The sequence below is a fragment of the Acinonyx jubatus genome, chromosome B4 (assembly GCF_027475565.1).
Source record: "Acinonyx jubatus isolate Ajub_Pintada_27869175 chromosome B4, VMU_Ajub_asm_v1.0, whole genome shotgun sequence".
Taxonomy (NCBI): domain Eukaryota; kingdom Metazoa; phylum Chordata; class Mammalia; order Carnivora; family Felidae; genus Acinonyx; species Acinonyx jubatus.
In genome coordinates, this window is record NC_069387.1 from 133,928,554 (window position 1) to 133,944,355 (window position 15,802).

Sequence of the window (15,802 nt, forward strand, 5' to 3'; positions counted from 1 at the left end):
TTTAAAAATATCAGAATAAATGGAGACATACCGTGCTCGTGAACTGGAAGACTCAAAATTGTAAAGACGGCATTTCTCTCCAAACGCTTTGTTGCCTTATGGAACTTGACAAACTGATTCATAAACTCTCAAAGGACAGGGGGAGGGACTTGCCTACCAGCTGATCAAGACGTATTACCGAGTTACTGTGATTACAGTGATGTGGTGAAGGTGCCAAGACAGACAAACTGACCCGGGGAACAGAGTGAGGAGCCCAGAGACACCCGCAGGCCTCGAGGCAGGACAGCGGTGATGCCATACGTCAGGGGGAGAAGGATGGGCTTTACGGGGGCTAGACAACCGGGTCTCCATATGGAAGAGTGGGAGCAAACCCCTGCCTCCCAACACATAGGTGACACGTGGTGTGGATTTCAAGACCAGGATGGGAAAGGCTTCACTGGAGAGCTGCTGAAAGGTCTTCATGACTTCAGATGAAACACAGATTCTTGGGTGAGACCTACAGGAAATGTTAACACATTTCGCATTTGACTCTATCGACAAGAAGAACCCGGGGCGCCTGGATGGTTCAGGCAGTCGGGTGTTGGACTTCGGCTCGGGTCACGATCTCACGGTTCGTGGGCTCGACCCCCGCGTCGGGCTCTGTGCTGACAGCTCGGATCCAGATTCTGTGTCTCCTTCTCTCTCTGCCCCTCCCCTGCCTACTCCCTGGTCTCTGTCTCTTAAAAGCGAATAAACATTTTAAAAAAGTTTTTTTAACAAACTTATATTTACCAAAAGATATCATATGAAAAGGGTGCAAACGCAGAACCACGTATCATCGACAAAAGACTAGCAGCCAAACCATGGTACGAGTTCCTATCGACCAACGAGAAATCACGAGAGAGCCCAGTGAGGAAACCAACGAGCAGGCCCTTCACGGAGAAAGGAAACCTGCCTCAGGAATAAACGAAAAGATACTCACCGCTCACGAGTAACCAACACATGCTCCCTAAAACTAGAATGACACGCTGTTACGCATCCACTAGGGAGGAGGAAGCGGAGTCTGACAGCACCGAGGGCCACACGGTAGAGCTGAGCGGCTGTGTCTGAAGCCCCTGCCTCACAAAGCCAAGGTCGGTCACTGCCTGGCCCTTGATGCAAAGTGTGTACGGCGCTAAGACATTGAGAGTGTTCTCCTCCTTCATCTGGATGGCGGGTTACGTGGTGGGATACAACTTGGGATACGCGGTGACTACCTTAAACGTACCTAAGCTACGCATGTATATTATTACTGTACGTTATTACTACATACACTATATGCATTCGTGCATATTATGCACGTACAAATACACACATTATATATATATAATATATATAATATGTATTGCTATTACATTGCACTGTTGAGTCACAACTTGAAAAATGAGCTTTAAAAAAAGCTACTTCAATTATAATACAATTCTTTAGCACTCTTATTGGTGCTTACACCACAAGTCTCTTGGGATCAGAGACCGTGTCTTTTTTTTTTGGTCGCTGTGTCTTTAATATCTTGCAACAGTCCATAGTTAACTCATAATAATGTTTGCTGAAGAAATCGATGGACTTGTTTTCCAAACATACTTAAACGGAAGTGAGCCTGTTAAGCTGCCCAGAAGAGGCCGATTGCGGGTGCGTCCAAGAGATCGGCTGGCGGTGTCCTTGGCTGAGCCCGGCTGAGTGGCCAGCCGGGGACCCTCGCTGAGGACAGCTAGAGGACGCAGTACCTGACTGTTCAAGTTCCAAATGCAGTTTTACTGGGGACCACATCCTTTCCGACATTCGCGGGTCTTTTTGGCGAACCCACAGAAGTGCCCAGAGAGGAGCCAAATGCCGCGTGTCTGCCACGACCCGGAAGGGAAGAGCAAGGCTGTGCTGGATGGTAGAACACCCGCCTCGTCGCCAGGGGTCCGTCATTAATGCGCCTTATCTATGCGTCACCCTACTTTCCGCAGCTTTGGGATTCAGAACGAATCCCAAAAAGCTTAGAGCTTTCTTCAAGATAAATTGAGAGAGTGGGAGAAAGCTCCGATCGAATACTAATAAAAAACACACAGGGGCACGCAGTCCCGCGGGGGGGCCGAGAGAGGTGTGAGGCCCGGCACGAAGTGACGCTTGACCCCCCACAAAGTGGCTCCACGTGCCCCGGCTGATTCCTCTTCCTCCGTGAGCCTCCAAGTCTTCTTCCCTTCCCACACTTCCACCAGGCTCGCTTCTAGAAGGGACGGACCCGAGGCTGCTGGCTTAGCCGCAGAGCACTCCAGGGCCCCCGCCCCTCCCCTAAACACACTTGGGGTTCTGCAGAACATCAGGGATAAAGATGGTTATGAGAGGCCACGGGAATCGGTGTGGAGAGGAGGGGCGCCTGGGGGGCTCAGTCGGTTGAGCTCAGGTCATGATCTCACAGTTTTGCGAGTTCGAGCCCCGCATCGGGTTCTGTGCTGACAGCACGGAGCCTGGTGGGATTCTCTCTCTCCTCTCTCTCTCCCCCCGCCCCACTCTCCCTCTCTCTAAATAAAAACAAAAACAAAAACAAAGTATGGAGAGGTAAGTGCAGAGGACGTGCTCAAGGGAGTGAACACAGACAGAGAGGGTCACCGAGCCCGAGAGGGGGCAGGTCCAGACAGGGAGTGGAGGAGGCCCGACAGAGCCATGGTAGGGCCAGGGGAGGAAGCATTCCAGGAAGTACGGATGCAACAAGGCAGAAACGAAGGCCTCCGGCAGCCTGCTCATTTTCCCCACGGTGCCCACCTGCTTTGTTAATGAGCTGCCTTTGTTCCTTAACCGCCACCTCTCCTGGTCTGTGAGCTCCGAAGGCTGGAAGAAGATGGGCCTTCGTTACCACTGAACCCCCAGCACAAACCCACGTACCCCAGAGATGGGCTGCACAACATTCATCAGAGCAGGCCAGGATGAATCCAGGAAGGGCCTGGAAGGGGCCGTGGGAGCCCCTGGGTCCACGGAGGGCAGCATCAGCACAGGGGGCATTATAGGGGCAGGAGGAAGAGTGGATAGAAATAGCAGGGAGGAGGGGAGAGGCAGGCCCAGAGAAGCTGGGGTGCAGGGTGTGGAGGATGATGTCACACAGTGAGCTCGGCCCTCTCCCGGCTGCCATGCCCATGTGGTCGCAGAGTACAGCCCAGGGCTGGCCCCGCACTCCCACAGGACGGCTCGGGAAGGCCAGCCGTACCCGTGGGAGCGGGAGGACTCCGTGTGATTTGCCACCCTGAGCCGCAGAGTCAACTCTGACGGCAGGGGACTGGGGAGAGGCAGCCCGGGGGCGGCACAGGACTGACAAGACAGAACTTCACATCGGACACAGGCCAAGAGAGGCAAACATTGAAAGGAAATGACCAGATGAAACAAAGTGGAGGTGTCCTTCACAATAACGTGAAAATCCTTCTGGGAGCGTCTGCTTGGCTCAGTCGGTTAAGCGTCCGACTCGATTTCGTCTCAGGTCATGATCTCGCGGTTCGTGAGATCAATCGAGAGCCCCACGTCGGGCTCTGCGCTGACAGTGCGGGACCTGCTTAGGATTCTTGCTTTCTCTGACCCTCCCCTACTCGTGCTCTCTTTCTCTCTCAAAGTAAATAAACTTAAAAAAAAAAAAACAAAAAGAAAATTCTTCCACAGTGCAGTTTTAAAGACATTTCCTAAGGTGAAGGTGTTGTGTCCTTGTTGGGTTACGAAATGATCACCCACTTGGGGATGAACTCAGGCCTGCAGGCTCAGTTCTACTGTCCCGTGGGTACAACTGTCATTAGATTACGCGCCCATCTCAACACCAAATTGGTTTACACGATTGCCCATCTACAGCATTCACCTTCACAATGTGCTTTCTATCGTTTTGGAAGACAGGAAGAAATCCCACCCACCCAGAAATGCAGGTTTTGAATGGGGTAAAAATAATATGACAGGGTTCTTTTGTTTGTTTGTTTGTTTAAAATTTTTAATTCATATCAAACCTGAGATACATCTAGGAATTTCTGTCCACATAACTCCTACAAATACTCCTTTCTCTAAACATCAGTTGACCTCGGATGGGAGAATTTATGCTGAAAAAGTATTTTAGGAATAAAAGGAGTCACCAGTTGGGTATAGAACATTGTTTTCCCATCTCAGCGACGGGATCTAAACAGCTTGATTATCCCAATGATCTGAGAACACTGAAATAGATTCCCTTTCCTTTTAAGGAAATCATCGTTTTCTTACCTTAGATAAGTCTGACCATCTGGTTTTTGCTTTGGTAGCAAGATACTGATGAGCCTGCTCACAAGCTAGTTCTGAATCTGCGACCTTCTGTTTTGGTCTTAAAAGAAAAATAAATAAATAAATAAATAAATAAATAAATAAATAAATAAATAACTGTGTTTAAATTTAATGGACTCATTAATCTCCCAAGGGGTTCCCCATCCCCGTTTGTTTCAAAGATACCGTTAAAGTCTGTTATTTCACATCTGGTCTAACTTAATTCTCAAAATACAGTCTTATTTCCCCAGCTGCATGTTAGGGAAGTCTTCTTAAATTTTATAAGTCCTTGTTTATTTTCAGATAAATGCTGTTCAACTTTCTCTGCCACTCACAAAACAAACAGGGCTCATTTCTTCTCAGAAGGGGAAAAAACACCATAGAACAGTGAAGCCTCTTCAGAAGAAAGCAACCACAAACTTCTATTTCTGAATTGGCGAATTGGAATAATAATGCAGACTAACAAACGGTTCGGGAACACGGGGCGGGGGTGGGGGGGGGGGCATCGCTTTCTCGGTCCCAGCTACTGTTCAAAGGTTGGGCTCAAGTATGTAAAATGATCAAAATTCTGTTTATTTCCTCCTAGGATGATGGACGCCAAAGACACTTTAAAAAAATGCCCCACGCTTAACACCGTGGCTAAGCCCTGGATTCCTCCACTCGAAGGACGGGGCGGATAAAATCTGTAAAACCCTTCCCCACTTCTGTTTCTGTAATTGCTCTGCTCCTCGGAGCACCTATCCCTCCCTTTCTGGCAACTTGAGCTGTTTTCCACATCCAGATCTGCATCTGAAATATTTTCCCTGCAGATCTCAGGGTGCTCAGCACATTCCCCCGGCAAAACTGACCACATCCACATCACCCGACAGTTTCCTGAAATGGGACCACATCTGAGACCCCCACCTGGAACCTGCACTTACTCACAGGCATGTTGGGTGCTAAGCACATCTTGCCACCAGACCGAGGCCCATAGAGACCCCAATAGAAATTTCTCCTGAAGGGTCCCCAGAAGACCAGTGTGGGGGATGGATAGCAAGCAAGCCCCACAGAGCCCCTTTAAAGAAGTATTATTTACGCTTCTGCAAATGAACCGCATATAAGAAAAAAAGTCTAAGGTCAACCAGTATGCTGCCAGTTGAGAGAATGCAGGGATTTGTGTGTTGCAAACAATGGAGGTCAAAGGCTTGCACAATCCCCCTAGAAGGGCCGCTTTGAACGTGACCCTCTGTATGTGACACTCAGGTCGGCAGCACTGTGTGGGTTTCTCAGGTGCTGATGGCCACCACGAGGTCAGTGACCAGCGGGTGCTGAGCACAGCCAGTCAAGTGACACATGGAATCTGGAGTTTTCCCAGCCATGCCGGCATTACCAGCCCACTCTGCGAAAGAGGAAGCTGTGTTTTCGGGAAATTAACCAACCTGCCAAATGACACAGCCAGGACCTGGAAACCATTCAGACTCAGGTCTCCGATGCCATGGCTAGCCTTTCTCGTGACCATTTGGTTTTTATCTGAAGCTACAGGTTTGCTGCCCCTGTAAGTTCACTCTTCGTAGGAAAAGATCCCTGAAATATTACACTTCACAGAGGTGAGGGACACCTCTGGTTTTTACGCACTGGGGGTCCTCTTTCCACTTAGCATTTCTGTTTCCGTTCAACAAACGCAGCATTGCCCAGTGCGTGGCTGGAGCGCCGGGCTCGGTGTGAAGGCTGGAAAAGTGGAGTCTGCGGCTGCCGCCCACCAGACAAGGCTCTCCTGGAAGTTCCACCCTGGCACGCATTTCAGAAGCAGACGGCAAGCCAGGTCACGGCAACCCGAATCGACAAAGCAAGCAGCAATCAGTGTTCTTCATGTGGCTTCTTCAAATCCCTTCCAACACGCTCTGCTGCCCCCGGACAGCTGTCCTGGACCGCTCCTCAAGTTCCTTGATGACTGACCGTGCCCAGAGCCCATGAGTCACCAGGTGCATTGGTACCCATGATTACCCCCAAAACCTACACTGGGCTATACTGGGCCACACAGCGTCTTATTTTAAGCAGCTCTTCTTTGGCGAATTACGTAAACTGTGACCCCCACAGTTTGGCGAGCACAAACTCCTACATTGCGACTGTTGAACCAGACCAAATGAGGGCTTTCCCCGTTTCATTTTCCCTCCTGGAAAATGCCAGCTCGTGGGGGTGCACGGTAAACTATGGCGGGCACGCCTCCCTTTATTAAGAGCCCACCCCGGTCTTTAAATTCACCATTTGCTTCTATATTGCTGAATCCAGGGGTCTTCGCTGACTTGTGTGTTCCATGTGCCCCTATTAACCATCTCTCCCCTCTCTGGTTGCCTTCATCATGCTGCGCTTTAGGTGACACCACGTGTTGGAATACCAATCTTGGGGCCGGGTGGACGTGTGCCTTCAGTGAGTATGGTTTTCCCTCCCCACCTGGCTCCCCCAAACCTTGACCACTCCTCTCTCTTTCCACCCCAAAGCTTATTTACTCTTCTGAAAGGCCATCCCTTCTCATGTCCCCAACCATGCCTTTCCGCCATTTATCCACACATCTGTACCGCTGGGGCTGTAATCTCCTCACCTACTTTTCTGTTCCATCTTTCTCCAACTGACTACTGGACTTCACAGAATCATGGAATTTCCAGGGTGGAAAGGGATCCAAAGGTCAACCAATCTAATCCTCTGTCACTAGTTCACCACTAAATGTTTGGGAAGGTTGGGGGGACTAGGTTGCATTTTCACAATTATTGCTTAAGAGGACTGTAGGTCCTAATAATGATGCCTATTCCCCTGTCTTCACCTTAAGTTCCTCCTAAATCCAACCTGTACCCACAGGACTCACCTGAACTCCCCCCAAAGGATAGAGATTCTGAGGGGCATGTTCTGTGTCTGCAAAGTCAGTGAACCCAAACTGATCTCGCTATCTAAACACATATCTGAACGGCCTCCACCAACCCAATTTCTTTTCTAGGCCGTAAGTCTTGAATGTTTTCTCAGTGAGCCAGGCTCAAACCAGGGACACCTATGATTTTCCCACCCATATCTCCCCGTCCCATTTTATATACTGTCTCCTCAAGAGATCAGAAGGTTTTTCTATGGCTTTTCCAAAAGTTACTGATTTCCTCTATTGCCTGACTCTTTAGATCTTGATAGTCAGGGAGACCCAGCCTTGTTATCAGGCAGTCTGTCCGATGCAAACATATATGACCTCTTACTCTGTGCTGCTCTGGGTTCTGTAGACACCCTGACCAGCGATGTGGACAGAGCCCACATCCTCAAGGAGCTCATACCATGACTGTGGGAACTTACAGCAACATGTGGAAAATGAATGAATCAGATAACTTGGGATATGAATGTGACCAAGAGTGATGGGTGAGAGGGGAGGCTTCAGCTAAGAAGGCCAGGGAGCGGCTCTCTGAGGCATGAGTGGTGATGAGGCAGCTGTGTGATCACAGGGACCAGCACTCCAGGCAGGGCAAGAGTCCTTGTCCCTCTTGTCCAGCTAAGATGGAGAAGGCACACACTGCACCCTCTCTCCCCCACTGATTACAACTAAAAGCTCTCGACGGAATACAAGAAGTAATTCTGAGAACACCCAAAAGTAAATAATAGAAAGATGACAGAGGGGGGTGCCTGGGTGGCTCAGTTGGTGAAGCGTCCGACTTCACCTCAGGTCATGATCTCACAGCTCGTGGGTTCAAGCCCCATGTCAAGCTCTGTGCTGACACCTGGGAGCCTGGAGCTTGCTTTGGGTTCTGTGCCTCTCTCTCTCTCTCTGCCCCTCCCCTGCTCACGCTCTGCCTCTCTCTCCAAAATAAGTAAACATTAAAAAAAAAAAAGAAGGATGATGGAGAGGGAAATCAAAACTTGAAGAATGACTGATATGAGTTTCATGGGTTCTTTATCGCCCATATTCCCAGCTTAGGCTTAAGGACAGTCCCACTTCTGGAACTATGCAGCGGGCATGGGCCAAAAAAGCTCCACAAGAAAGCCTGTATTTCTGACCAAAGAACCAGAAAGGATAGCCCTGAAGTACAAAGTATGTGGGGGATATAATGCCCCCTTTGTCTCTTTTCATCCTCCCTGTTCTGATCCAAAGACTCTGAGTTACACACCTACACTTTTGTGACATAGCCAGCAACAGTAGTGGCCAAGTAAGTGCCTAAAACTAAAACTCTTCCCTTTCACCAGAAGACACACTCTGTGCTCAAGGAACACTGAAGGTATCCACATTATTGTTTTCCTCTCACTGTGTTGCACTGGGGGTAGGCCCAGTCATAGGAAGTACATAACCATGCAGATAGGCCCAAACCTAAGGGTTTCCAGCAAGAAGGCCAAAAAAAAAAAAAATAAATAAATAAAAATAAAAAAAAAGAGAGAGGAAACAGGTGGGTGGGGGGACTCTCTGGGGGCTGGAAAGTGTGGGGAGAAATCATACGAGAGGGCTGAAAAACAGGATGCCTAAATCTGTGCGGGAAGTTCCAGATTCACTTCTGCTGTGCTCTTGTGTGAAACTAATCCAAAGCAGCACAGCAGAAGCTCTGAGAACTTCACTACTGTGTACTGAAGACTTGCTCCCCCCACAACTCCCCACCTGCGGGGCTGCGCACATGGGCTGGCCTCATAGTGCTGCAGTGGCCTTGAAACTCAACGGACATAGAAACCACAGAAGGCAGGTTAGGACTTGCAGTCTGAACCTAACTGGATTGACTGTTTGCTTAAAACATAAATAAAACACAAATCAACACACAACTGAGGATTTTAACTGGGCCAGAGTATCATAATATAATACTTAAAAAGCCCATGATACAATCCAAAATAACTCAATATACAGAGAACCAGGAAAATCTCAACAATTCTCAAGGTAAAAGACAACAGACTCCAAGATGACCCAGATATTGAAATTATAATATTTTAAGGCAGCTATTAGAAACATGAAGTAAAAGGAAATGTCCTCAAAATACGTGGAAAGGCAGATAATATGAGCCAAGAGATAGAAGGCTGGGGGAAGACAAGAACCAAATGAAAACTTTAGAAATGAAAAATACAAATGAAATAAAATTTTTACTGGATTGGCTCGATGACAGAATGCAGACGACAGAGGAGTGAGTCAGTGAACCTGAAGACAGATGAACAGAATTAATCCAATCCGATCAATGGGGGGAAAAAGGGAAGAATACAGCTTCAGGGACTAATACAGGGACCAGTGGTACAAAATCAACAAGTCTACATTCATGTCATTGGGATACCACAAGGGGTGGATGGAGGGAGAGATTGATACCAAAAAAAAATTTTTTTTAAACATGAGGAAATAATAGCTGCAACCTTCCCAAACTCGATGAAGAACATAAATTTACAAATTCAAGAAGTTCAGGAAACCCAAAGAATGATAAACAAAGAAAGTCATGCCCAAACACATCATACTAAAACTAATAAAAACCAAAGATAAAGAAAAACCTCCTGAAAGTAACCTGAGGAAAATGACACAGGCCATCGAGGGGGCAAGACCACTTGAATTCCTGCAGACTTCTCACCACAAACCATGAAGGCCTGAAAACGATGGAGTGACATTTTTAAAGTGCTGTGAAAATAACTGTTAACCCAGAATTCTATACCCAGAAAAAATGTCTGTTAGGGATGAAGGAGCAAGAGAGATTTTCTCAGTGAAGGAAAACTAAGACAAGCTGTCTCCGGTAGACATGCTCTGAAAGACCTGCTGAAGGAAGCTTCTCTGAGGAAGGAACGTGATAACAGAGAGGAACAGAACTTCAGAAATAAGGGAAGAGAAGCAGAAATGGCAAGTATAAACACACTATTTTTCTCGGTTTCAAAATTCATGAAGCACAAATGGATCGAACTGGAAAGAGGTATAGACAAGTGCTTAACTGTTGCTGGGGACTTCATCACTCCTCTCTAGGAAGTGATAGAACAAACAAATAAGCAAGAACACTGAGGACCTGAACACTATCAACTAACTTGATCTCATCGGCACACTCCACCCAACGGCAGCCAAATACACATTCGCATCAAGCATCCATGGAATACTCACCAACATAGACCATCTCTAGGGTCATAAAATAAAGCTGAACAAATGTAAAAGAATTCAAATCATACAAAGTATGTTTTCTGACCACAACAGAATTAAACTAGAAATCAATAACAGAAAGATAGTTGGAAACCATGGACATATTTTAAAATCGACAGAACCACACATAAATAATTGTGGATCCAAAAGAAAGTCTCAAGGGAAATTAGAAAATATTTTTGAGTAAATGAAACTTAAAACTGTAATAGATCCGGGTTTGTAGAATGTAGCCAGCTCAGTGCCTACAAGGAAACTGATAGCGTTCAGGGGCGCTGTTAGAAAAGAAAGAACTCAAATAAAAAATCTGAGTTTCCAAACTTAAGAGAATAAAAAAGAAGAGTAAACTATATTCAAAGCAAGAAGAAAGTAGGAAGTAATAAAGAAGAGAAATCAATAAACAGAAATTTGTTTCTATTACACAGAAAACAATAGAGCAAAATCAATGAAACAAAAAGGTGGTTCTTTGAAAATATCAATCAAATGATAAATCTCTAGTGAAACATATCAAGAAAAAAGAAGAGAAGACATTACCTACCAAGTATCAGAAATGATAAAAGGGACAACACTAAAGACCCTCCAGATATTAAAAGAATGTAAGGGAGGAATATTTTGAAGAACTTTATCCTCATAAACTTAACAACTTAGATGAAATGGACCAAAAAACACAAACTCCAAACACTCATTCAAGAAGGAATAGAAACCCTGAATGATCTATTAAATTAATGAGATTCATAGTTAAAATCTTCCCAACAAAGGAAACTCCAGGACCCGATCAGTTCTCTGGTGAATTATATCAAATATTTAAGAAAGAAATAACAATTCTATATAATCCGGAAAGTGGAAGAGAATTGGCACTCATGACTCTCAGTTTTTCTTAGAGGGCTTTCAAAGAACAACAACAACAACAAAATTATTTTCTTTATGAGATAACACTCATTCTATCTTGCAATACCACCTGGGTCCATTGATGGGGTCAATGGGGTCTTACATACATGGGGTCTTAGTGATCTTGATTTCAATTTTACTAGATCGATTTCATTATCCCAAGAAACGATCAATCATTTATTCTTTAATTATTTCCAACTATGCTAAAAGAGAGAGAGAGAGAGAGAGAGAGAGGGAAAGAGAGAGAGACTAAAGCAGTAAGAAGAAAACAGAAAATGAGGGAATTACTTAGCCAACGACAGGATCTTGAAATGAATCACTCCCTAGTGTCCTGACTGCACTGCCCAAAGTATAACAGCATCTTTAGAGAAGGTGAAAAGAACACAGCAACACCATCTTTGCAGTCTTATGTCAGTTTTTATCAAACATAGCTAAAAATTCAGAACTCTTATTTCATGTTCAAATGGCAAAGGGAAGAAAACATCTCCCAATGATCAGATGAACCAGAAGAGGAATCCACACAGACAGAACAGGACTCTGGATTCCAGAGATGATGATGAGACTGATCATACAAGCCAAATTTTTTGACAAACGAATGATGTATTTCTAAGAATGAAAGGGAAATTTGGCCTTTCGATTCAGCTAGCCATTCAACATGAAAGACCTGATCATACACTATTTTGCGACAAGAGGCCGAAGCATCAAATTTTGCTAAAAGGGCACGTGACAGTGTTGTTTCATCTTTTGTGATGTACGTGAACCAATATGGACTTGATGTGGGTTGTCAGTAGATAAATGGACAGGCAGGAATGTTTTAAACAAGGGAACAGATTGGAAGGGAATAGATGATGGAGAAATGAAACAGGCCATTGGACTGATCGTTCTAATTGGCATTTATACATCTAAAAATGAAAATGTTTTGCGGGTTATGAAACAAACAAGGTGGTCTTACTCTCCTCAACAAAATTATGAGCCCCCAAATTTCCCAAAAGTATTGTGTTTGATAATGCTGGTGGAAAGGGAAGGCCCTGAAGGTAGAGGGGCCCAAACAAGAGGGCAGGATGGCTTCCAGAAAGGGATGGTGTCTAGGTGTGGCCGGTGGCTAAAAATGAGGCCGGTGTGGTAGGCGGGTGAAGGAGGGGGAGGCCTCCAGGCAGAGAAAGGGGTCCCTCCAAACAGGCACCCTGCGTTCACATCTCTGCCCACCACCCATCACCTGGGTCCTTCATCCGGCAAGTCAAGTGATAGGGCCTCCTTGTAGAGTACTAGAGGATGCATCTTCTCGAAGCAGAGGCATGGGGTCTGGCCATGGGAGGCCTTCTAAAGCAGTGGCTTTCTAAGGCAGTGCCTTGGTTGAGGTCTCTCCACCAGACCCTTGGACGCCATGCTGGGTCTCCCTGGACTGCAGGGACAGTCCTCCTTACATCCATCCTCTGCTCTCCGACTGCCGAAGGGTCTTTCTGCAGCACAATGCGGCCCTCCGCCTCCACAACGTGAAACCCTCTCCTGTCTGCTGGTAAAGGATGGACTCCTCAGCCTGGCTCTCCAGCCCCTTCTCAGCTGGCCCTCCTTCTCCAGGGCTCTCCTCCCACCATGCCCCCACGGTGCATGCCACTTCTGCACACACATCCTCTCCCCGTTTCCTGAATGCGCTAGACATTTCCACCTCTAGGGTGTTGTAAATGCTGTTCTCTGGCCTCGAACCACCATCTGGTAGCCTGCACCTGACAAACTCCTACTCACACCTCAAGATGCAACTCAGATGTCCCACTTTTCCCGTGCACCTCAAGCAGGCTTAGCTGTTCCCATTTCGGAGGCACTTCAGACATCCTTGCGTTTCACTATAGCTCTTTATTTTTGTACCTGTTCCACATTCACCCGTGAGCCCCTCAAAGGCGGTCTTTGTACCACCTCGTCCTGGGGCCACATCTAGCCCGGAGCAGACCCTCAGTAAACGCCTGATGAGCGAAGGAATGAATACAAATAAGAAGGCTGAGTCATTTGAATGGGAAGATTGCGCTCTGTGGTTGAAATTTTCTAGGTTCATTCTGCACACATTCTCCAGAAAATTCCTTCTGAAGGATATTTTTGTATTGTTTTAATGGTAAGCAATCAAGTCTCCTATCACAGCTCCTCAGAACTTGAGCAATTGGAAGCAGGTGTCCAATTCACGTGTTATGCGATCATTTCTTTCACTTAGAAGGAGACCGCAGTTGTTTTCTTTCTGGCCGGCTTTTCTTAAAGTACAGGCAAAACAAAACCAGCGAATTCAGGGAGAAAAATTAAAGAGCGATATCAGAGGGCCTCTGCAGCCTAGCCAAGAATTGCGTAATCTGGCCCAGTAATGGGGGCTTCTGGGAGTTCTCAGCTCCAGGGAGCTCCCCAGCCTGGCGGAAGGGAAGGGGTGGGGCCGCCGGTGCCTCCAGGGCAAAACAGCCTAGTGAATGTTACTACGGTGCAGAGAACACATCTCTGTATTATCATAGTGGATGGGAGGGTTTCAAAAAAATAGTACTATTCCACTTATAATAATTGGTCAAGGAGGAGCTGAAGGGCTAATTCATTCATGCCTGTTGGCATCAACAGATCTCAATGGGGTGGATGTACTGCCATTGCTGTTCCTGCTTGAAGGGGCGTAGGCGCTTACTGAGAGAAATGGAGGAGACGAATCACGGTCCAGCTGACACGCAGACTCGCCTCCTTGACCTGAGGGAGGCTGGCATGGAGTAGACAGAGGTCGGGGGTGGAACACTGCCTGGGAAGGGGTGGTGGGGGCGTCGTCCTTGTAGCTCCCCAAAACAGTTGGCTCAGCTGACCCCAGATTTATAGAAAGTAAAAGACGTATACTTGACCCTTGAACGAGGCAGGGGTTGGGAGCGCCAACCCCCCCCACAGTCAAAAATCCCCATATAACTTTTGACTCCACCCAAAATTAATTAGTAGTAGCCTACTGTTGACTGGAAGCCCTACTGGTAACACGACCGATTAACCCATATTTTGAACGTTATATGTGTAATACACCGTGTTCTTACTATAAAGTAAGCGAGGGAAGAGGACGTGTGAAGAAAATCGTTAAGAGAAAACACATGTACATAATCACACTGTATTTATTCCCCCCTCCCCCAATCCACATATAAGTCAAGCTGCAGGGTTGAAGCATCCTGTGGTTATTTAAGGGCCCTGTGTATCTATGTGTTTACACTCATAGAAAAAACCTGACGTGATACTCAGTTTCCATCAATTACCAGAAGGTGCTCTGTGGTTCCCCAAGTCATGTGATTGCCTGGGCTGACATGTTAGTGCCTGGACCAGTGCTCTCTAGACAAGCGTTAGCTTGCACAGCTCACAGGCAGGGGGCCGACAGGTCTCGCAAGGCTGGGCAACACCCATAAATCCGACCCCAGCTTTTTATAAAAGAAAAAACACAGAAGTGCCTGCACGTAGTTGTTGTGTGGCTAGAAGGAAGGCTGGCATGATTCACAGTGACATGCGAAACCCACGCTCACGGGTGGCTAGATCGGGTTGTACCTTCTAATCCGCACCCGGTATCTTTCAGGCTTTCGGCATTGAAGGCTATTCCTTGCGTGGTTTCTCTCGAGCCCCCCAAAAGGCGAAACGATCGTTCCCCGGGGGGGGCAATTCCATTCCTCCCCCTTCTCCGTGGGCCCGGCGGGAGCAGCGGACCCCGTGCGGGCAAAGGCGCTGAGCCGCGTGCGCTCTTACCCAATGAGTCTTTGAGGCGGGTCGTCTGTTCTCAAAGACGTCTTCTCACACAGATTTCGAAATTCCCGAAAATTTAGCGTGACGCCGAGTCTCAGGCCAAGAAGGCCCAGGAAGCGCTCAAACTCGTCGTCTTTCAGATTGAACAGTAAGAGCCGTAGCAGTCTGTGGACATCGCGCGTGTGGATGATGCCATCCCTGTCAGTGTCTATTTTAAAGAAGGCGGAGTAGGGGTCCTAAAAACAAAACGCACGTGTCAAAGCGCTTCCTTCTGAACCCCCGCGACAACACACTTACAACCCCGTGCGGGTGGGCTCCTCTCCAAAATGAGGAAGGGGCGGTGTCCCCGCAACGGCTCCGTGGGCAAGTTCCCTCCTCCAGGAACATCCTTGCCGCCATAGGCTTTTCCCAAGGAACCACGCACCGCGTTCCCCCTGCCCTCTTGTAACGCGGGGAGGCCAGGGCAAGGGACAAGAAAGGCTTTTCTCTTTCCCTTCCCCTCTCTGCCTTTATGGTAAGAGGATGCTGGAGCTCTTCGGGACAGATAAAAATCTCGCCCTCGATCGATGTTCCTATAGAAGCTTCATGATGTGTGGCAGCTTCTGTCTACAGGAAAACAAGTGCGGTCCTGAATGTCACCTCGAGGGGCCATCCGGGGGCCAGTACCCGGTTTTGGGTGACGGTGCTGACGAGCTGGCCCTGTCTGCTGAGCCACAGGGACTTTGCACGGGTGCTCTGCTCCGTCGGTGACGCCACACGAGGGCACCACAATCCCCATCTTGCGGATGAGCAGATGGAGGCTGGGAGGGAGCCTGTGACTTAGAGGCCACGCGGCACGCCGAGGGCCACTCG

The 15,802-nt window shown here is 47.5% G+C and overlaps 1 protein-coding gene across 7 annotated transcripts in view; it reads right to left on the reverse strand.

The window, feature by feature from the left end:
* The window catches only part of EFCAB6 (EF-hand calcium binding domain 6), a 245,050-nt gene that overhangs the window by 67,762 nt on the left and 161,486 nt on the right, over nucleotides 1-15,802 (reverse strand). For all 7 annotated transcript variants that reach the window (XM_053226905.1, XM_053226903.1, XM_053226901.1 and 4 more), the window contains 2 exons: nucleotides 14,954-15,186; nucleotides 4,228-4,324 (listed from right to left, as the gene is read on the reverse strand). In XM_053226905.1, coding sequence (XP_053082880.1) covers nucleotides 4,228-4,324; nucleotides 14,954-15,186 — 330 coding nt within the window. The remainder of the gene's footprint in view (nucleotides 1-4,227; nucleotides 4,325-14,953; nucleotides 15,187-15,802) is intronic.